The following is a 23,676-nucleotide window of genomic DNA, read 5'->3' as shown; positions in this document are numbered from 1 at the left end:
CTGCTATAAAAATTTTCGACAAATTACCAGATGAAATAAAATGTCTGACAGACAGCAGTAATAGCTTCAAAAATAAATTGAAATCTTATCTCCTTGACAACCCCTTCTATGCCACAGATGAATTCCTGAATAGAAAAAAATAAATCTATAAATATAGTATATGCGTTTTGTGCCATTTAAGGGAATGGAGTAAATAATAGAAATATTAATCTTCAACTCTGTATTGTAATATATATAAAATCTTGTTTCATATCTGCATTTCTTGTGCACTTGACACGTTCCACACCATAACGGCTTCCGTACTGTGCGATTGATCAACGGAACACGCAATCAACTAACTGACTGACTGACTAAGGACCACTTTGTGCACATATTGCTGGGACTATAGTAGATGCCATTTGGATGAGTGATAAGAGATTTGTATCTTGATAGTTATATGACAACACTAAATTCACATTGTGAAAAAAAAAAAACAGCTGAAAGAACTTAGTTGATTTAGTTAGTGAGAAACTGATGCAAATTGAACAAGTATGGTTAAATGTGATACTACAGCCACACATGAGCATATTTTCCAATTTGTGAGGATCAGTTAAGAATTTTGTGTTTCAATTTCTCGTAAAAGAGCCTCAGGTGGTTTTTGTGCAGTCTTATCCAGTACACTAGTATACATAAACAAAGTTCAAATTGAAATTGAGTACACTTTAAAACAGGGAATAACAGATCTGTCAATAAGCTCGTGTAGTCACCTAATACTTGTGTAACAAAAATGGGCAGAACTATCAGGCTAGTCCTAAACTTGCAACAGATTAATATCGTCATAAAATGGAGATGTAAGATGAATTGAGCCAAAGATTTCAAGAAATTAAGGCATTGACTTCATGACTGAGGTATCTATCATACGTGTAAGGTATCATCTGTAGTGCCGAACTAAGCTGAAACATAGCTGCTGGTAAACCTTTCGGGTTGTAAGGTCACGGTCCAAGAAACTCTTCTGTTCCCGTCGCTTCGTCCAAGACTGCGCAGTACGTTCTCAAGAGCCGCTCCCCCTGCCGAGTCTTGCCGACTGACCATTCGGAAGTCCGAGAGCAACATAAATACTGTAGGAAAGGGGGTGTGGTCAAAGTAACATGTAACGAGCACAGATAATCCTTGTCAACAATAAAACTTAACTAACAATTGTAATCTTGCCAAAGATAAAACTGCCTAGAGATTCTGCAGAGCTACTGTCCATAAGCCACTAAGTTTCATTGCCTCCTCTTTCCTATTAAAATTATCCTGATGCTTATAAATTTCAATGGCTTCTCTACATAGTCACGGATAATAACTGACGTTGTAGATAGACGACGATTGATAGTTAAGTTTTATCGCTGACAAGGATTATCTACATCTACATACATACTCTGCAATCCACCATACGGTGCGTGGTGGAGGGTACCTCATACCACAACTAGTATCTTCTCTCCCTGTTCCACTCCCAAACACAACGAGGGAAAAATGACTGCCTATATGCCTCTGTACAAGCCCTACTCTCTCTTATCTTATCTTTGTGGTCTTTCCACGAAATGTAAGTTGGCGGCAGTAAAATTGTGCTGCAGTCAGCCACAAATGCTGGTTCTCTAAATTTCCTCAGTAGCGATTCACGAAAAGAATGCCTCCTTTCCTCCAGAGACTCCCACCCGAGTTCCTGAAGCATTTCCGTAACACTCGCGTGATGATCAAACCTACCAGTAACAAGTCTAGCAGCCTGCCTCTGAATTGCTTCTATGTCCTCCCTCAATACGACCTGATAGGGATCCCAAACGCTCGAGCAGTACCCGAGAATAGGTCGTATTAGTGTTTTATAAGCGGTCTCCTTTACAGATGAACCACATCTTCCCAAAATTCTACCAATGAACCGAAGACGACTATCCGCCTTCCCCACAACTGCCATTACACGCTTGTCCCACGTCATATCGCTCTGCAATGTTACGCCCAAATATTTAATCGACGTGACTGTGTCAAGCGCTACACTACTAATGGAGTATTCAGACATTACAGGATTCTTTTTTGAATTCATCTGCATTAATTTACATTTATCTATATTTAGAGTTAGCTGCCATTCTTTACACCAATCACAAATCCTGTCCAAGTCATCTCGTATCCTCCTACAGTCACTCAACGACGACACCTTCCCGTACACCACAGCATCATCAGCAAACAGCCGCACATTGCTACCCACCCTATCCAAAAGATCATTTATGTAGATAGAAAACAACAGCGGACCTACCACACTTCCCTGGGGCACTCCAGATGATACCCTCACCTCCGATGATCTCTGCTCATCACGTGTTACTCTGACCACACCCCTTTTCCTACAGTATTTATGTCACTCTCAGATGTCTGACCGGTCACTCGGCAAGACTCAGCGTAGGAGTGCCTCTGAGGATGTCCGGCACAGTCCTGGACAAAACGTCGGGAACAGAAGAATTTGTTGGACCACGACCTCACATCCCAAAAGGTTTACCAGCAGTTATATCATCCAGTTGTGAAAGCGTTCATTCTGTGGTAAGATGAAACACTGAAACATATTGAGACTGGTGTAGTGCATTTTAAGTACAAGATTTAGTGTTCTATAAAAGGGCTACCAACCTGTGCGGTGACTGTATTATGGCCATAGCAATGAGCATCCTGTAGGAGAATGGTGGCTTAGTGTTGGCAGTACTGGCAGAGCCACCACCAGTGAGGGGCTGCTCCTCGCCTGTCGCATTGGCAGCACTGCTAGTGGTGGTTCCCCTGCTGTCGCTCTCAGTACCACCGCCACTACTGTCGGCTGTGACGACAGCTGCAGAGGTCAGAGTACCGGCACCTCCTGTCAATGTCGTCGTCGCGTCATCTGCGGGGGCGTCCTCCTCCCAGTAGCCACTGCCGGGGTGCGATGCGTCAGGGATAGCTTGGCCAGTGCTGCCAACATCAGAGACCGACAGGCTAGATGAGACTGGAGTGGTGCGTCTGTCTCAGTGGGACAAAAGAAAGTGTTAAATGCTTAAAGAGTTTAGGAACTGTATGCTGGCTATACAAAGACATTAAAATAGAACACTTTGAACTGAAGCCAAAAAAGTTAACAGTGACTGGAACTATATGAGCATTTGACACCACTGCTACAAAATTTGAAGTAACTTCCTAATTTTCAATTTTTTCGTTTTGAATAGCTATGTACTTGAGGACAATATTATGGAAATGGAAGAGGATGTAGATGAAGATGAAATGGGAGATACGATACTGCGTGAACAGTTTGACAGAGCACTGAAAGACCTGAGTCGAAACAAGGCACCCGGAGTAGACAACGTTCCACTGGAACCACTGACGGCCTTGGGAGAGCCAGTCCTGACAAAACTCTACCATCTGGTGAGCAAGATGTATGAAACAGGCGAAATACCCTCAGACTTCAAGAAGAATATAATAATTCCAATCCCAAAGAAAGCAGGTGTTGACAGATGTGAAAATTACCGAACAATCATTTTAATAAGCCACAGCTGCAAAATACTAACACGAATTCTTTACAGACGAATGGAAAAACTAGTAGAAGCCGACCTCGGGGAAGATCAGTTTGGATTCCATAGAAATACTGGAACTCGTGAGGCAATACTGACCTTACGACTTACCTTAGAAGAAAGATTAAGGAAAGGCAAACGTACGTTTCTAGCATTTGTAGACTTAGAGAAAGCTTTTGACAATGTTGACTGGAATAGTCTCTTTCAAATTCTGAAGGTGGCAGGGGTAAAATACAGGGAGCGAAATGCTATTTACAATTTGTACGGAAACTAGATGGCAGTTATAAGAGTGGAGGGGCATGAAAGGTTTCACGTTTTTTATTATCGCATTTACGAAAAGAGCCGCGAAATATCTGTTAATAATGCTGTGCTTTGCTTTTCTTTATCATCATTACCCTTTAGCGGAATAAAATGTATATATGGAAGTCTTATTGTTCTGTATCTGGCGTACAATTTAAGGAACGATTTTTCGTAACTGCAACTCATGCTAACAATCAATATATCTTCCCTACTTCATAGTGATTAAAAGTTGAAATTACTTTGTTATGAGCACTGATGTTACAGTCCGTGTGATCGTTCAAAAACACAAGTTCGCAGTGGATTTTATTTCTCGTTAAAATGCTATTTCATACCACGACTAGCCCTAGAACATGAGACTCTCATTAAAAAATACGTTGTCACTATAAAGTTTGCCAGATCAGAACGGAGCACAGCAAGATTCCTATCAGATTCTGAAGGTACATTAAATTATTTGCACTGTAAATTATATCCTATCAGCAGCCCGCGTCAATCTGCAACACATCATAAAATCTGCTGATCTTCACTGCCAGTCTGGGAGCTAAAAGAAATAATATTATTTTACTATTATTTTACCGCTTCCTTGCGGTATGCTCGACTATATTGTAAGTCGTTTAAATACGCCGCGGCAGCGGCTCTTCGTTCTCCACGCAGCTCAGCACCACAGATAATATTTATATAACTGAAAAATGTCTCAACAGGATGGGATAATATGCAAGCAAGCTTAACAATAAATAATACAAGTTTTCATTTAAACAACTCTATTAAAACCTTTAAATATCTCAGTGATTACAGACCTTTGTGAATTCACACGTAATGGCGTACATTGCTTAGTCTCGACAAAAGAATGCTACATTGGCGTTCTCTACTACGACACAGGATATCTTACTCGTTCGACTCCCAGATGAAGAAGACAAAGAAATTGCTATTCGTCACGTATTATATACTAGTTACTTATTTTAATCTTTGTTCGACATTTATCGTCTGTGGCGGTTTCATTACTCGCCGACGCAGATATTCTCAAAAATAAATAATAAAAAAAATACATAATTTTATACAATAACACAATATGATACATATAATTTTCTCGTTACTACATAATATGTTGTTTTTGTTTCTTACTAGACGTTACAAAGGGAAGCAGCAGATGGGAAGGGAGTGAGACAGGGTTGTAGCCTCTCCCCGATGTTATCCAATCTGTATATTGAGCAAGCAGTAAAGGAAACAAAAGAAAAATTTGGAGTGGGTATTAAAGTCCATGAAGAAGGAATAAAAACTTTGAGGTTCGCCAATGACATTGTAATTCCGTCAGAGACAGCAAAGGACTTGGAAGAGCAGTTGAACGGAATGGACAGTGTCTTGAAAGGAGGATATAAATGAACATCAACAAAAGCAAAACAAGGATAATGGAATGCAGTCGAATTAAATCCGGTGATGCTGCGGGAATTAGATTAGGCAATGAGACGTTTAAAGTAGTAAAGGAGTTTTGCTATTTGGGAAGCAAAATAACTGATGATGGTCGAAGTAGAGAGGATATAAAATGTAGACTGGCAATGGCAAGGAAAGCGTTTCTGAAGAAGAGAAATTTGTTAACAAAATGTGGCCATGTATGGAAGTGAAACATGGACGATAAATAGAAGCTTTCGAAATGTGGTGCTACAGAAGAATGCTGAAGATTAGATGGGTAGATCACATAACTAATGAGGAAGTATTGAATAGGATTGGGGAGAAGAGAAGTTTGTGGCACAACTTGACCAGAAGAAGGGATCGGTTGGTAGGACATGTTCTGAGGCATCAAGGGATCACCAATTTAGTACTGTAAGGCAGCGTGGAGGGTAAAAATCGTAGAGGGAGACCAAGAGATGAATAGACTAAGCAGATGCAGAAGGACATAGGTTGCAGTAGGTACTGGGAGATGAAGAAGCTTGCACAGGATAGAGCAGCATGGACAGCTGCATCAAACCAGTATCTGGACTGAAGACCACAACAACAACAACAACAACAACATGACTTCCATTATGACACAAGGACTATATTTGTTTTAGGCTAACGTGTGAGACTGAAAGAAAGAGAGGTAGGGAGAGAGAACTTTTCTGTAGACTTTGTAACATGGATAATGTTGACATCGATAATGATAATTCTGTTGTTCTGAAGGATACATTTAGACGTGCGCTGAATGCAATTCCAAATAATTTTGAGTTGTAATTGCAGTTTGATGAATTTTCATTGCAGACTTTGTACTGCAAAACATTTTGCATATGAGTTTGCTTTACATGATACAGCAGCATTCACATTGTGTCGTCATAAAGTGAAAGTTAATTTGCTGCCATTAACACAATTTTTCAATGCACTGTATCAAGGACTCGCTTCAAATGATTGAACAATTAACGAAAAGTCAAAGAGTATTTCAATAACATTCCACATCTACATCTATGTGATAATTCTGCTATTCACAATAAAGTGCCTGGCAGAGGGTTCAATTAACCATCTTCAAGCTGTCTTGCTACCGTTCCACTCTCGAACGGTGTGCCAGAAAAAAGAGCACTTAAATTTTTCTGTGCGAGCCCCAATTTCTCTTATTTTAACATGATGATCATTTCTCCCTATGTAGGTGGGTGTCAACAGAATGTTTTCGCAACTGGAGCAGACAACTGATGATTGAAATTTCATGAGAACATCCCATGGCAATGAAAAATGCCTTTGTTTTAATGTATCATGTCTGTAGCACTATCTCCCCTAGTTCACGATAATACAAAATGAGCTGCCCTTCTTTGTAGTTTTTCCATGTCATCCGTCAGTCCCATCTGATGCAGATACCACACCACACAGTAATACTCCAGAATAGGGCAGACAAGCATGGTGTAAGCAGTCTCTTTGGTAGACCTGTTGCAGCTTCTAAGTGTTCTGCCAGTGAATTGCAGTCTCTGGTTGGCTCCACCCACAACATTATCTATGTGATCATTCCAATTTAGGTTATTTGTAATTGTAATCCCTAAGTATACAATGGAATTTACAGGCTTCACACTTGTATGACTTATTGTGTAATCGACATTTAGCGGATTTCTTTTAGTACTCATGTGAATAACTTCACACTTTTGTTTATTCAGGGTCCATTGCAACTTTTCACACCATACAGGTATCTTATCTAAATCATTTTGCAGTTCATTTTGGTCATCTGATGACTTTACAAGATGGTTAATGACAGCATCATCTGCAAACAATCTAAGATGGCTACTCTGACAGCATCATCTGCAAACAATCTAAGATGGCTACTCAGATTGTCTCCTATGTTATCAATATATAGATCAGGAACAATAGAGGGCCTGTAACACTTCCTTGGGGAACGCCGTATTTTATTTCTGTTTTACTTGACAGCAAATCACGAATCCAGTTACACAACTGAGGCGATATTCCATAGGCACGCAGTTTGGTTAGAAGACGCTTGTGGGGAAGCATGTCGAAAGCCTTGTGGAAATCTGAACACATGGAAACAATTAGACATCCCCTGTCAATAGCACTTATTACTTCATGAGTATAAAGAGCTAGTTGTGTTTCGCAAGAACGATATTTTCTGAATCCGTGCTGACTACGTGTCAATAAATCGTTTTCTTCGAGGTACTTCATAATGTTCGAATACCGTACACGTTCCAAAACCCTACTGCAAATCGACGTTAGCGATATGTGCCTGTAATTCAGCGGATTACTCCTGCTTCACTTTTTGGGTATTAGTGTGACTTGAGCAATTTTCCTGTCTTTAGTTACATATCTTTCTGTGAGCGTGCGGTTGTATATAATTCCTAAATATGGAGCTATTGCATCGGGATAGTCTGAGAGGAACCTGACTGGTATACAATCTGGACCGGAAGCCTTGCTTTTATTGAGTGATTTAAGCTGCTTTGTGACACTGAGGATATCTACTTCTATGTTTCTCATCTTGGCAGTTGTTCTTGATTGAAATTCGTATATACAATGCAGCAGTTTCTATGCTGCTAAAATTTCAGACTGTTTTACATGGAGTGTATTAATTTTAAGGCACATAACTTTTTTTACTACAGATCAGGTCCAGGACATTTCCGTACGGTCGTTCACCACATAATGCGCTGTTACATTTTTATGACATCGACTTACGACAGAAGTTATTTCTCCCTAGTGTAAGGGTACAACAATTGTGAACAGAGATTTTAGAAGCAGAGACGCATGCCCCCTGCTGAGATGTTAGAAGCTGGCACAGCGCACGACACAGGAGGGCGGGTTGGAGCCGTCGGGCTGAGCTCAGTACACTGCACGAGCCTTGCGGTGTCGCTAAAGGACGGTGGCAACTTTTGAGCCTCGGTGAATAGCGGACACAGAGAGTGAAAATTACCACAACTCTAGGACAGCAGTCAGGGAAAAACAAGTTCCGGCCACACGGTTGGGCACCTGCCCCATTGGTGATGAACTTGTAAACAGTAGCCACCATGGCTGGACTGACTGATCAGCGTAGATATTAAATAAAATCAATCTAATAAAAACTGATAATGCTGGTAATATTGTTACAAAGACAAAAATACAGACAAATGTCCTAAGTAATAAAAAGTCTCCGATATGTTTGGAATGGGGTATGCGTCCATTACTGTCTTATTATTGAGGTATCGGTAGTCACAACAGAACCTGTATTTCTTACTTCCATCCATAGATTTTTTAGGCACAATGACAATGCCCACTCCCCAGCAACAGTTACTATGCTCTATAATACCGTCCACAAGCTGCTGATCAATGAAATCCTCCACAATCAGCTGCAAATACCTCGGTATTCTGTATGGTTTACGGTAAACAGGTGTTTCATTCCCTGTTGGTATCCTATGTTGAACTAATGGAGTTGCTGGCAACGGCCCTTGCAGAAAAAACAATCCTTAAATGCCCGCAATAATTCTTCCATATGCTCTCTTTCTCCTCCTTTCAAGTGCTTAATTTTGTCTCACACTGCAGTTCTATTGGCAGTCAGTGGTTGATCGCTTCGCCTACCTCTCGAACACCAGTCTTCGTCATCTGACACATCCAAATTTGCTCCTAAAACTCCTTTCCTCAAATTTGCATCTACAGCGCTAAAATTATCGACGTTCACGGGAACTACTCACCCGTCATTGCCCTCCTGTACGCGTACAATAGTGTTGTTGTTGTGGTCTTCAGTCCTGAGACTGGTTTGATGCAGCTCTCCATGCTACTCTATCCTGTGCAAGCTTTTTCATCTCCCAGTACCTACTGCAACCTACATCCTTCTGAATCTGCTTAGTGTATTCATCTCTTGGTCTCCCTCTACGATTTTTACCCTCCACGCTGCCCTCCAATACTAAATTGGTGATCCCTTGATGCCTCAGAACATGTCCTACCAACCGATCCCTTCTTCTGGTCAAGTTGTGCCACAAACTTCTCTTCTCCCCAATCCTACTCAATACTTCCTCATTAGTTATGTGATCTACCCATCTAATCTTCAGCATTCTTCTGTAGCACCACATTTCGAAAGCCTCTATTCTCTTCTTATCCAAACTATTTATCGTCCATGTTTCACTTCCATACATGGCTACACTCCATACGAATACTTTCAGAAATGACTTCCTGACACTTAAATCAATACTGGATGTTAACAAATTTCTCTTCTTCAGAAACGCTTTCCTTGCCATTGCCAGCCTACCTTTTATATCCTCTCTACTTCGACCATCATCAGTTATTTTGCTCCCCAAATAGCAAAACTCCTTCACTACTTTAAGTGCCTCATTCCCTAATCTAATTCCCTCAGCATCACCCGACTTAATTAGACTACATTCCATTATCCTTGTTTTGCTTTTGTTGATGTTCATCTTATATCCTCCTTTCAAGACACTGTCCAGTCCATTCAACTGCTCTTCCAAGTCCTTTGCTGTCTCTGACAGAATTACAATGTCATCGGCGAACCTCAAAGTTTTTATTTCTTCTCCATGGATTTTAATACCTACTCCGAATTTTTCTTTTGTTTCCATTACTGCTTGCTCAATATACAGATTGAACAACATCGGGGAGAGGCTACAACCCTGTCTTACTCCCTTCCCAACCACTGCTTCCCTTTCATGTCCCTCGACTCTTATAACTGCCATCTGGTTTCTGTACAAATTGTAAATAGCCTTTCGCTCCCTGTATTTTACCCCTGCCACCTTTAGAATTTGAAAGAGAGTATTCCAGTCAACATTGTCAAAAGCTTTCTCTAAGTCTACAAATGCTAGAAACGTAGGTTTGCCTTTCCTTAATCTTTCTTCTAAGATAAGTCGTAAGGTCAGTATTGCCTCACGTGTTCCAGTGTTTCTACGGAATCCAAACTGATCTTCCCCAAGGTTGGCTTCTACTAGTTTTTCCATTCGTCTGTAAAGAATTCGTGTTAGTATTTTGCAGCTGTGACTTATTAAGCTGATAGTTCGGTAATTTTCACATCTGTCAACACCTGCTTTCTTTGGGATTGGAATTATTATATTCTTCTTGAAGTCTGAGGGTATTTCACTTGTCTCATACATCTTCCTCACCAGATGGTAGAGTTTTGTCAGGACTGGCTCTCCCACGGCCGTCAGTAGTTCCAATGGAATATTGTCTACTCCGGGGGCTTTGTTTCGACTCAGGTCTTTCAGTGCTCTGTCAAACTCTTCACGCAGTATCATATCTCCCATTTCATCTTCATCTACATCCTCTTCCATTTCCATAATATTGTCCTCAAGTACATCGCCCTTGTATAGACCCTCTATATACTCCTTCCACCTTTCTGCTTTCCCTTCTTTGCTTAGAACTGGGTTTCCATCTGAGCTCTTGATATTCATACAAGTCGTTCTCTTATCTCCAAAGGTCTCTCTAATTTTCCTGTAGGCGGTATCTATCTTACCCCTAGTGAGATAGGCCTCTACATCCTTACATTTGTCCTCTAGCCATCCCTGCTTAGCCATTTTGCACTTTCTGTCGATCTCATTTTTGAGACGTTTGTATTCCTTTTTGCCTGTTTCACTTACTGCATTTTTATATTTTCTCCTTTCATCAATTAAATTCAATATTTCTTCTGTTACCCAAGGATTTCTACCAGCCCTCGTCTTTTTACCTACTTGATCCTCTGCTGCCTTCACTACTTCATCCCTCAAAGCTACCCATTCTTCTTCTACTGTATTTATTTCCCCCATTCCTGTCAATTGCTCCCTTATGCTCTCCCTGAATCTCTGTACAACCTCTGGTTCTTTTAGTTTATCCAGGTCCCATCTCCTTAAATTCCCACCTTTTTGCAGTTTCTTCAGTTTTAATCTACAGGTCATAACCAATAGATTGTGGTCAGAGTCCACATCTGCCCCTGGAAATGTCTTACAATTTAAAACCTGGTTCCTAAATCTCTGTCTTACCATTGTATAATCTATCTGATACCTTTTAGTATCTCCAGGGTTCTTCCATGTATACAACCTTCTTTCATGATTCTTAAACCAAGTGTTAGTTATGATTATGTTGTGCTCTGTGCAAAATTCGACCAGGCGGCTTCCTCTTTCATTTCTGTCCCCCAATCCATATTCACCTACTATGTTTCCTTCTCTCCCTTTTCCTACACTCGAATTCCAGTCACCCATGACTATTAAATTTTCGTCTCCCTTCACAATCTGAATAATTTCTTTTATTTCATCATACATTTCTTCAATTTCTTCGTCATCTGCAGAGCTAGTTGGCATATAAACTTGTACTACTGTAGTAGGCGTGGGCTTCGTATCTATCTTCGCCACAATAATGCGTTCACTATGCTGTTTGTAGTAGCTTACCCGCATTCCTATTTTCCTATTCATTATTAAACCTACTCCTGCATTACCCCTATTTGATTTTGTGTTTATAACCCTGTAGTCACCTGACCAGAAGTCTTGTTCCTCCTGCCACCGAACTTCACTAATTCCCACTATATCTAACTTCAACCTATCCATTTCCCTTTTTAAATTTTCTAACCTACCTGCCCGATTAAGGGATCTGACATTCCACGCTCCGATCCGTAGAACGCCAGTTTTCTTTCTCCTGATAACGACATCCTCTTGAGTAGTCCCCGCCCGGAGATCCGAATGGGGGACTATTTTACCTCCGGAATATTTTACCCAAGAGGACGCCATCATCATGTAATCATACAGTAAAGCTGCATGCCCTCGGGAAAAATTACGGCTGTAGTTTCCCCTTGCTTTCAGCCGTTCGCAGTACCAGCACAGCAAGGCCGTTTTGGTTATTGTTACAAGGCCAGATCAGTCAATCATCCAGACTGTTGCCCTTGCAACTACTGAAAAGGCTGCTGCCCCTCTTCAGGAACCACACGTTTGTCTGGCCTCTCAACAGATACCCCTCCGTTGTGGTTGCACCTATGGTACGGCTATCTGTATCGCTGAGGCACGCAAGCCTCCCCACCAACGGCAAGGTCCATGGTTCATGGGGGGGGGGGCGTACAATAGTATGTTTCACAAAACAAGCCAGTGGACCCGAAACTTCATTAGCCTTCAATGTGGTTCAATAACACATACTGTACCCACAGGTAGATTCGACTCCACACTTACCCAAAGCGACTTCCCGATGCCGCCAGACACACACTCATGCAAATTAAGCCTTCATGCTAAAGTACGCGGTTCAATTGGTTTGCTCATTACGTTGAACACCCCTCGCGACAGCTCTGCATCGACAACAGTTTCCCCTAGCTGAAATAACATTCCACCAAGTTCCACAGTTCGTTGTTCAAGGTCAATTTTGGCATGATGTTGATGCAAGAAATCTACTCCTAGGATCATGTCATAGCCCTCACTTACTCATGGCACAACCTCCACGCATGTATCAAATCGGACTTTCCCAATGCAAATCCAACTGTCACTGACCCCACAGGTGTGACCTCCTTATCCCCCACTCCAGGTAACCTATAACATGGTGGGTGTAACTTCCTTCGCCCCATTAAACTCTTAGTAGCTACTGACACTTGCGCCCCTGTGTCCAACAAAATCTTAAACATTTTAGTTCCTATGGATCCTACCACTGAACAATCCACCTCTGCATACGTATTTATAGCACTGAAATTAAACGGGAGCTCTCTTAGGTGGGTGTTGGGCCCCCTCTGCCGTTTAATGACTGTCCACCTCTCCTATCTCCACTTCTCCATCCTCCACGCTCCTGATTTCCACCCCTTCCTCTATTCCTCAGTGACTGGGTACATTGCCTCTGCGCACATCCCTTATGACCGCAACTATAACATTTTATACCCACTGTAAACACTGTTTGTCTATCACGTACCCCCGTTGCCACGTCTGTTTCCTCACATTGGATTGACAGCTGAATGGCTGAATACAAATCTTTCGGAGTCCCTTCACGCACTTTCTGTGATATATGTGCCGGTAACCCCCTCCAAAAATACATCAAGTTCCCTTTGCTCGGCCTCCTGCAACAAAACACCATTTGCTTCATCGCTCTGACCCAACTCGTAAGTATACTCGTTAATTTCTCTTTTTCTGTCCGCAAATTTCTCTAGCGTGTCCCCCTGCCACTTCGTCATTGTACTCAACCTCTCCCTGAAGCACCGACCACTATTCTGTTTATTGTAACTCTGTAAAAGCCCCTCCTTCAACTGCTTAAAGTGTCCCGCTTTCCTTAAGGCCTCAGAACACCTTACACACGTCTTTGCTTCACCTGTTAATCTAATCTTGGCTACATATAAAAACTGTTCATCAGACCAACCATTCATCACAGCTGGAGTTTCCAAGTCCTCCGCAAACGAACACCCATCCTTAGACGCCTTGCCAGAAAACGGAATAATCAAACTCGTGGCAGCTGGATCAATCTCCTGCTGCGGCATTCTAGGCAGCAATGACTGATCCGATGCGGTTTCCCGCTCACTCCTTGATGTTAATTCACTCCTCAACTGCGCATCGTGCGCTGGCAACTGTGTTAACCTTCACAACAAAATCTGTACCGCTTCAGGTTCCAACACACCTAGCGTTCCTGATTCTGCCATTGTGCTGCTTTCGTTCCCATTTCAACCCATAAAATCCCACAGAAACAAAACATTTAACTACAAAAATAAACTGACTTTCTACAGCTCAGTATCTCATCTTATGTTTTAGGAGGAGATGAATTAAACATCATACTCAACCCAATACAAACATAATTAAATGCCATGAAAGAAAAAGAAATCTTACTGCCCCAAACGCACTAACACTTACTCTGACAATGCAAAGGAAGAAAACGTCCAACACTCAAAAAAGAAAAATTGGCCAACACTCACTACATTTTATGACTGTAATGCAGGTGGTGGGCTTGAACGTCATTCTGTACAGACGACTTGTTATTCTGACACCAAATGTATAAACGGAACTTCCTATTATTACACCAGAATCAAAAGTGTCATCTTTTGTGCAGGAATTTATTAATTGGTAATCATGTAGTTGCACACTGATAAACTTTTATGAGGATAACGTGATGGTTATATTAGAAGCTAGATTACGAAAAGGCAAACCTACGTTTATAGCATTTGTAGATGTAGAGAAAGCTTTTGAAAATGTTGACTGGAATACTCTCTTTCAAATTCTGAAGGTGGCAGGGGTAAAATACAGGGAGCGAAAGGCTATTTATAATTTGTACAGAAACCAGATGGCAGTTAGTCAAGGGGCACGAAAGGGAAGCAGTGGTTGGGAAGGGAGTGAGACAGGGTTGTAGCCCCTACCCGACGTTATTCAATATGTATATTGAGCAAGCAGTAAAGGAAACGAAAGAAAAATTCGGAGTGGAAAATTATCCACAGAGAAGAAATAAAAAATTTGAGGTTCACCAGTGACATTGTAATTCTGTCAGAGGCAGCAAAGGACTTGGAAGAGCAATTGAACAGAATGGACAGTGTCTTGAAAGGACTGTATAAGATGAACATCAACAAAAGGAAAACGAGGATAATGGAATGTAGTTGAATTAAGTCGGGTGATGCTGCGGGAATGAGATTAAGAAATGAGACGCTTAAAGTAGTAAAGGAGTTTTGCTATTTGGGGAGCAAAATAACTGACGATGGTCGAAGTAGAGAGGATATAAAATGTAGACTGGCAATGGCAAGGAAAGCATTTCTGAAGAAGAGAAATTTATTAACATCGAGTATAGATTTAAGTGTCAGGAAGCCATTTCTGAAAGTATTTGTATGGAGTGTAGCCATGTATGGAAGTGAAACGTGGACGATAAATAGTTTGGACGAGAAGAGAATAGAAGCTTTCGAAATGTGGTGCTACAGAAGAATGCTGAAGATTAGATGGGTAGATCATATAACTAATCAGGGGGTATTGAATAGGGTTGGCGAGAAGAGAAGTTTGTGGCACAACTTGACTAGAAGAAGGGATCGGTTGGTAGGACATGTTCTGAGGCATCAAGGGATCACAAATTTAGTATTGGAGGGCAGCGTGGAGGGTGAAAATCGTAGAGGGAGGCCGAGAGATGAATACACTAAGCAGATTCAGAAGGATGTAGGCTGCAGTAGGTACTGGGAGATGAAGAAGCTTGCACAGGATAGAGTAGCATGGAGAGCTGCATCAAACCAGTCTCACGACTGAAGACAACAACAACAACAACAACAACAACAACAACGTGATGGCAACAACAGTGATTTCAATTCAGACAAATATTACACTAGATGCACAGTTAAATACAGGTACATTCAGGAATGAAATTATCCTCAAGCTGTCTAAAACAGGAACTACTTTAACGGAAAGTGCCGAATGATTGCTCACTGTGACGGTTTAAAAGGTCTGGACAAGACAGGGATAAGACAGCCAATTACTGGTAGTGATGAAAATAAGAGGAGACAAGTGGATGAGGCCCATCTGTCACAGTGAGCGAGGTGGCGCAGTCTTCAGCTCACTCGACTCGCGTTCGGGAGGGTGCCCATTCAAAGCTGCGTCCGGCCATCCAGATTTAGGTTTTTGTGATTTCTCTAAATCGCTCCAGGCAAATGCCAGGATGCCTTCGAAAGGGCACAGCCGCTTTCCTTCCCCGTCCTTGACAATCTGAGCTTGTGCTCAATCTCTCATGACCATCACATTGAAGGGAGATTAAAGCTTCCTTCCTTCCATATTTATCATAAAGAACATTATTTATACGAACTTAACAGGGACGAAACAAGCAGGAAGTTCAGTTCCTAGAGCTCTGGAGAAGAAAGCAATTTGTCACACGACAAAGAGACAGCAAGTTATTGATGATATTAGAATATTTAACATTACTGAATATTTATCTTTTATTTGCAAATTAAATTTATATGTGAAGTGAATTTCTACAGGAGGGAAGTCCAGTATCAATGAGTGGTCAACGACAGCATCACTAGAAAAGCACCAGTTTGGATTAAGAGTGCATGAGGAAGAAACTGAACACGTTCTTTTCACAGGAACCATACCAACATTTACCTCCTGTGCAACCACAATCAGTGATAATTTCTAAAGGACAATCCAGGCAGATGTGGAAAAAAAAATTAAATAAATAAAAAGAAATAGGAAGGCATCAACCTTCCTATGCAAAACAAATGTGTCAATAAAATAATGAAACTCTTACCGTGTAATATCTGAAGTGTATCCGCTTGTGGCTGTCTCCTGGAACAATTGGAGGTGGTTTCAGATCATAAACGCACTGAGATTTTACGGTAAATAAATGAACCTATGCTACCAGTCTTCAGACTGTTTAATGCCAATATGTATCAAAAGTAACAAAGCATCTACACTGTAAATTGTAGACATTACACAAACTACTCACAATATAAACAGTCCTGTCACATTAATGTGACCACTGCCGATGTTCGGTGTCAATGTGCAGTAGCCACTCACAGGTGGCAGGTGTCACCACCAGCGAAGAGATGCAAATATTTTAATGTGTTATTCTACGAGTAAAACTAGAGACAAAACTTCATACAACCATAGGTCTGCGAATGTTTAGTTACGGAGTTACGGCTAATAAAACATTTTGCCTGAAATTTAGCAACTTCACTAATGTGAAGCCACCGAAAAACTGTTCGAGGTTAAAGCACGAGTCCCATTTATTTTGTTGTTAGTGGTCCAGTGAATCTAATAAAACATGTCTCTGCAGTAGTTTTCCATAACATCCAGAGAAGCAAAGATTACTGTAAAAGTAAATTTGTTTACTTTCCATTAAGAATGTAGAAAGGTTTATGTCATTGTTGACAACTGTTAGTGAGTTGTTTCAGTTGTTTCCTAACCTTGAAATGAGTTAGTTTTTTTGTATTGTTCAGTGAAAGAACATAACAACAGTGTATTTAAGTGAAACCACATAGAAACTGTTTTAGTTTGTAGATTATTTATGAAACAGGGATGCCTTTCAAATTTACTACAGAGGAATACACCGATATGGTGTTTGTTTATGGCAAATGTGATGGCGATGCTAGAGCTGCAGTTAACGAATATTGCGTACATTATCCAACTTGGAAGATTCCGAATGCACGAACTAATATTAGAGTGTTTCGAATGTTGCAGGAGACAGGTTCTGTACCTATCATTCACAATCAGTACGAATGCTCGCTACATGAAGATGATGAGGAGGATATTATGGATGCCCAGGTACGACATATCTCTTAACGATTAGGCATTTCACAATCTAAGGTATGGCATACATAGAAGTACAATAATCTGTATCCTTACCATAAACAAAAAGTGCATCATTTACATCGGGGAGATCCTGCCTTCGCTTGGAGTTGTGCACCTGGTTAAATACTAATCGCCAGTTACACAAACACATTTTACTTACTGGTGAGGCACAGTTTATGCAAGATGGTATAAACAATTTACATATTGAGCACATATGGTCTGAAGCAAACACACATGTAACAGTGCAACACAATTTCCAGCAGTGATTTAGCATAAATGCGTGGTGTGGTGTAATCAATGCACACTTTACTGGACTATTCATTTTCCCTGGACATCTAACAGCTGAGTCGTACTTAAAATTCCTTCAAGAAGAATGCTATGCCATTGCAAATGTATTTTCAAAATGACAGCATGCTTCCATATTTTACCAACACATTTAAATTAACTACACATTTAAGTGAACATTTTCCCCAGAAATGGGTTGGTTGTGGCGCTACACGTCTGTGGCCAACCAGATCACCCAATTTAACACCAATGGATTTTTGTGTATGGGAATGAATGAAAGACAAAGCTTACAAGGACAAAATCAATACACGTCCCACATTAGTTGCTCACATTATGAATGCAATAGACAAAATTAAGAACAACCCTGTGTAACTGAAACGAGGAACAAAATCTGTACAGACACGTGAAGCTAAATGCACTGAACTCAGTGGAGACATTTTTGAACATTTATTGTGAAATTGTATGTATGCTGTACAACTTTGTTAACACTGAGCTTAGTTTTTTTCTGGTTTAAAATGAATTCACTTGTGCTATGGTATTAATAAAAGCAGATTATCTGACACATTCATAGAGTTTCAGTTAATGTTATTACCATCATTTTTCCAAAATTAAATTATCTACAAATCCTGTCGAAAACTTTGTGCAATTGTCTGGAATTTAAAAAACAAATTGGGTCAAGTAGTTAATAAATCAAAAATTTTATGAAATTACTTCTTTGCTTCTCTGGATGTTCTGGAAAACTACTGCAGATACACATCTGGGACGTGTTTTATTAGATTCACCAGACCAATAATAACAAAATAAATGGGAGTCGTGCTTTTCTTTAACCTCATACAGTTTTGTGATGGCTTCATATTGGCAAAATTGCTAAATTTCAGGCAAAATATTTTATTAGCCATAACTCCGTAACTAAACATTTGCAGATCTATGTTTGTATGAACTTCTTTCTTTAGTTTTATTTGTAGACTAACATATCAAACTATTTGCTTATCTTTGTGAAATAGCCCGTATAAAGCATGTCGGAGGGATGTGGAAAGCAGTGTAGTCCCTGCCACAATACATACACGGCGCGACATACTGACATTACACCGAGCGAGGTGGTGCAGTGGTTAAACACTGGACTCGCATCCGGAGGACGACGGTTCAATCCCGCGTCCGGCCATCCCGATTTAGGTTTTCCGTGATTTCCCTAAATTGCTCCAGGCAAATGCCGGTACGGTTCCTTTCAAAGGGCACGGCCGACTTCCTTCCCCGTCCGTCCCTAATCCGATGAGACCGATGACCTCGTTGTCTGGTCTCCTTCCCCAAAACGACCCAACTGACATTAAAATGGCTATGTTTGTAAATTGCCACGGTTAAACTATACTGTGTGTGGCAAAATGGAACTATCCAAAACCGGCACCGAGGTAACTGGTGAACCTGGGTACTAAGTGACAGGGGTGAATGGTGGCTGTGGAAATGTGTACAGGCCGACTGACTTGCAACTATCGAGCAACTGATTGCCCAGATGAAGGCAATCTGCTGTCTGTATACCACCTCGATCGGGCTCTTTGCACCGTGTATCTTCAACTGAGAAACCTAGTCGAGTTGGGCACAACTCTAGGGTCGGGATGGCTCCTCGTACTTCTCAGTACACTCCAGAACCTCAGCGACACACTCCCTGCGTGTTTCGCAGTGGTTTGTGTCACAAAAGGTCGCTATTAAGGCTTTTGACAGGTGGTCGTATTAAAGCGACTGCACGGTGTATGACTTCTGTTGTACTTTATGTTAACTGACTTCTTCTTCTTCTTCCCCCCCCCCCCCTCCCCCACCCCTTAAATGCCCTATAGGGCACTGCTGATACTACTATAAGGGGCATTCAAAAAGAAACAAGCTGGAGGCATGATTACAGAAACCAGTACCTGTATGTTAGAAGTATTGACCCTGGCTGTTGAGACACTCGTCCCACTGTGACACAAGGCGGTGAGTGGCTGTCTCGTAAAATTCCTGGAGCTGCGGTGTTAACCAGTTCCGCACGTACGTATGGACGTTGTTTACCCCTCAGAGCCTTTTTAACAGGACCACCTACTAGAATGAGATTTTCACTCCGCAGCAGATTGTTCGCTGATATGAAACTTCCTGGCAGATTAAAACTGTGTGCCCGTCCAAGACTCGAACTCGGGACCTTTGCCTTTCGTGGGCAAGTGCTCTACCATCTGAGCTACCGAAGCACGACTCACGCCCGGTCCTCACAGCTTTACTTCTGCCAGTATCTCATCTCCTACCTTCCAAACTTTACAGAAGCTCTCCTGCGAACCTTGCAGAACTAGCACTCCTGAAAGAAAGGATACTGCAGAGACATGGCTTAGCCCAGTCTGGGGGGTGTTTCCAGAATGAGATTTTCACTCTGCAGTGGAGTGTCCGCTGATATGAAACTTCCTGGCAGATTAAAACTGTATGCCCGTCCGAGACTCGAACTCCGGACCTTTGCCTTTCGCGGGCAAGTGCTCTACCATCTGAGCTACCGAAGCACGACTCACGCCCGGTCCTCACAGCTTTACTTCTGCCAGTATCTCGTGTCCTACCTCCCAAACTTTACGTAGGAGATGAGATACTGGCAGAAGTAAAGCTGTGAGGACCGGGCGTGAGTCGTGCTTCGGTGGCTCAGATGGTAGAGCACTTGCCCGCGAAAGGCAAAGGTCCGGAGTTCGAGTCTCGGACGGGCACACAGTTTTAATCTGCCATGAAGTTTCAGGACCCCCTACCGATTCACTTCCTGCAGCACGGGACAGTAGTGAATGCCCGGCGTTCCTTTCAAACCTTGACCACCCTTTGTCAAGAGATCAAATGAAAACGACCAGGCAAATCTCACTTGTTGTGTCATTCTGCTCCACGGCAACGCAAAGCCTCATACGGCCAATACAGTCGGGGCACTCCTCCATAAATTCAAATGAGAGGTTGTCGGCCACCCTCCGTACAGCCCAGACCTCTCCCCCTGTGACTACGCCATTTTTGGTCCCCTTAAAAAGGCTCTGAGAGGCAAACAATTCACCTCTGATGACTACGTCCAGCTGTACGTGTGGACCTGGTTAACACTGCTGTCCCAGGAGTTTTATGAGGCAGCCATTCGCCGCCTTGTGTCACAGTGGGACGAGTGTCTCAACAGCCAGGTCAATACTTCTAACATACAGGTATTGGTTTCTGTAATTATGCCTCTGGCTCGTTTCTTTTTGAACGCTCCTTATACTACAACTACGACTACTACTACTACTACCACCAACAACAACTACAAGAATTATTTATCAGTTTGCAAAGATTCCTTGCAGATACATGTTGCATTTTATTATTACATTATTTGGTGTTTTTAATTCACTTACCAACATTTTTCAGTATTCTGTGCCATCTCGTGTACTGGTAGTGCCATTCACAGTACGCGTCAGACAAATACCAGAAAAGTAAGAATCTCTCTCTCCCTTCCCACCCAAAACTCGAAGGCACGCCCATTGTGAGATGTAGAAGTAACTTCGGGTGTGTCACAGGGAAGTGTGTTGGGATCCTTGCGGCTCGTGTTCCATATTAATGATCTCGCAGACAATATTGACGGTAAAATCAGACTTTTTGCAGGTGATGCAGCTGTCTGAAAGAAGCTGCATAAATATTCAGTCAGATCTTAATAAGATCTACGAGGATTGGCAACTTGCCCTTAATGCTGAGAAATGTAAAACTGTGTGCTTCACGAAACGAAAAAATATAGTATCCTACGACCATAATATCAGTGAGTCACTGTTGCCGACTCATACAAATACGTGGGTTGAAAATGGCTCTGAGCACTATGGGACTTAACATCTATGGTCATCAGTCCCCTAGAACTTAGAACTACTTAAACCTAACTAACCTAAGGACGTCACACAACACCCAGTCATCACGAGGCAGAGAAAATCCGTGACCCCGCCGGGAATCGAATCCGGGAACCCGGGCGTGGGAAGCGAGAACGCTACCGCACGACCACGAGCTGCGGACAAATACCTGGGTGTAGCACTTTGTACGAATATGAAATGGAATGATCCCTTAGGCAGGGGTAAAGCAACTGGCAGACTTTGGTTTATTAATAGAATACTGGGCAAGTACAATCAGTCTGCTAAAGAGACTGCTTACAAATCACTCGTGTGACCAGTTCTAGAATATTGCTCAAGTGCGTGGGACCCACACCACATAGGACTAACAGTGGATACTAGACATATACAGAGAAGGGCAGCACAAACGATCACAGGTTTGTTTGACACGTGCCTAGAAAGCCTTTCGGGATGAGAGGTTGTGGTCCGTGAAATTCTTCTATTCTTGACGTTTCGTCCAGGACTGCGCCGAGTCGGGATGTGCAGTGCAGTCTTCAACAAAACATCAAGAATAGAAGAGTTTCACGGACCGTGACCTCACATCCTGAAAAGTTTACCAGCAGCTATGTCATCTGCTCGTGATAGCCTTCATTCTTTGTTACAGAATCCTGAAGAAACTGAACTGCCAGACTCTTCAAGACAGTCAAACTATCCTTAGGAAGTCTCCTAACAAGGTTTGAAGAATCAGCTTTAAATGATGACTCAGGGGATATAATACAACCACCTACTTATCGTTCACACAGGGATTCTGAGGATAAGATTAGAAAAATTACTGCTTGCACAGAGGCATTCTTCCCGTGCTCCATATGCGAATGAAACGGGAAGAAACACTAATAACCAGTACAATGGAACATACACTCTGCGATACACTTCATGGAGGTTAGCAGAGTATGGATGTTGACACAGATGTGGATGTAGATGGATCCACACAGCATGGATTGTGAAGCATTGTGTTCTGCACTGGGTGGGAACAGGGAAGGGGATCTACATCTACATCTACATACATACTCCGCAATCCACCATACGGTGCATGATGGAGGATACCTGATACCACAACTAGCATCTTCTCTCCCTGTTCCACTCCCAAACAGAACGAGGGAGAAATGACTGCCTATATGCCTCTGTACGAGCCCTAATCTCTCTTATCTTATCTTTGTGGTCTTTTCGCGAAATGTAAGTTGTTGGCAGTAAAATTGTACTGCAGTCAGCCTCAAATGCTGGTTCTCTAAATTTCCTCAGTAGCAATTCACGAAAAGAACGCCTCCTTTCCTCCAGAGACTCCCACCCGAGTTCCTGAAGCATTTCCATAACACTCGCGTGATGATCAAACCTACCAGTAACAAATCTAGCAGCCCGCCTCTCAATTGCTTCTATGTCCTCCCTCACTCCTCCTTGATAGGGATCCCAAATGCTTGAGTGGCACTCAAGAATAGGTCGTATTAGTGTTTTATAAGTGGTCTCCTTTACAGATGAACCACATATTCCCAAAATTCTACCAATGAACCGAAGACGACTGTCCACCTTCTGCCATTACATGCTTGTCCCATTTCATATCGCTCTGCAATGTTACGCCCAAATATTTAATTGACATGACTGTGTCAAGCGCTACACTACAGGAGTCTTTTTCCTATTCATCTGCATTAATTTACATTTATCTATATTTAGAGTTAGTTGCCATTCTTTACACCAATCACAAATCCTGTCCAAGTCATCTCGTATCTTCCTACAGTCACTCAATGACGACATCTTCCCGTACACCACAGCATCATCAGCAAACAGCCGCACATTGCTATGCACCGTATTCAAAAGATCATTTATATAGATAGAAAACAACAGCGAACCTACCACACTTCCCTGGGGCACTCCAGATGATACCCTCACCTCCAATGAACACTCACCATCGAGGACAATGTACTGGGTTCTGTTACTTAGGAAGTCTTCGAGCCACTCGCATACTTGGGAACCAATGCCATATGTTCGTACCTTAGTTAATGAGCTGGATGAGGGCAATAACTAACTAAGATTGAGGCCAGGAGGGTTTTGGGAATGTAGGATCCATTGTAGGGAATGTTACCACCTGCACAGTTCAGA

At 42.0% G+C, this 23,676-nt stretch overlaps 1 protein-coding gene across 1 annotated transcript in view; it reads right to left on the bottom strand.

Annotated features, from left to right (window-relative positions):
- The window catches only part of LOC126426616 (uncharacterized), a 129,980-nt gene that overhangs the window by 98,921 nt on the left and 7,383 nt on the right, over positions 1-23,676 (bottom strand). The window contains exon 2 of the mRNA XM_050088506.1: positions 2,629-2,988. Coding sequence (XP_049944463.1) covers positions 2,629-2,988 — 360 coding nt within the window. The remainder of the gene's footprint in view (positions 1-2,628; positions 2,989-23,676) is intronic.

The sequence above is a fragment of the Schistocerca serialis genome, chromosome 11 (assembly GCF_023864345.2).
Source record: "Schistocerca serialis cubense isolate TAMUIC-IGC-003099 chromosome 11, iqSchSeri2.2, whole genome shotgun sequence".
Taxonomy (NCBI): Eukaryota; Metazoa; Arthropoda; class Insecta; order Orthoptera; family Acrididae; genus Schistocerca; species Schistocerca serialis.
Note: the sequence above shows the minus strand (reverse complement) of the source record. Positions and strands in the feature narration are given on the sequence as shown.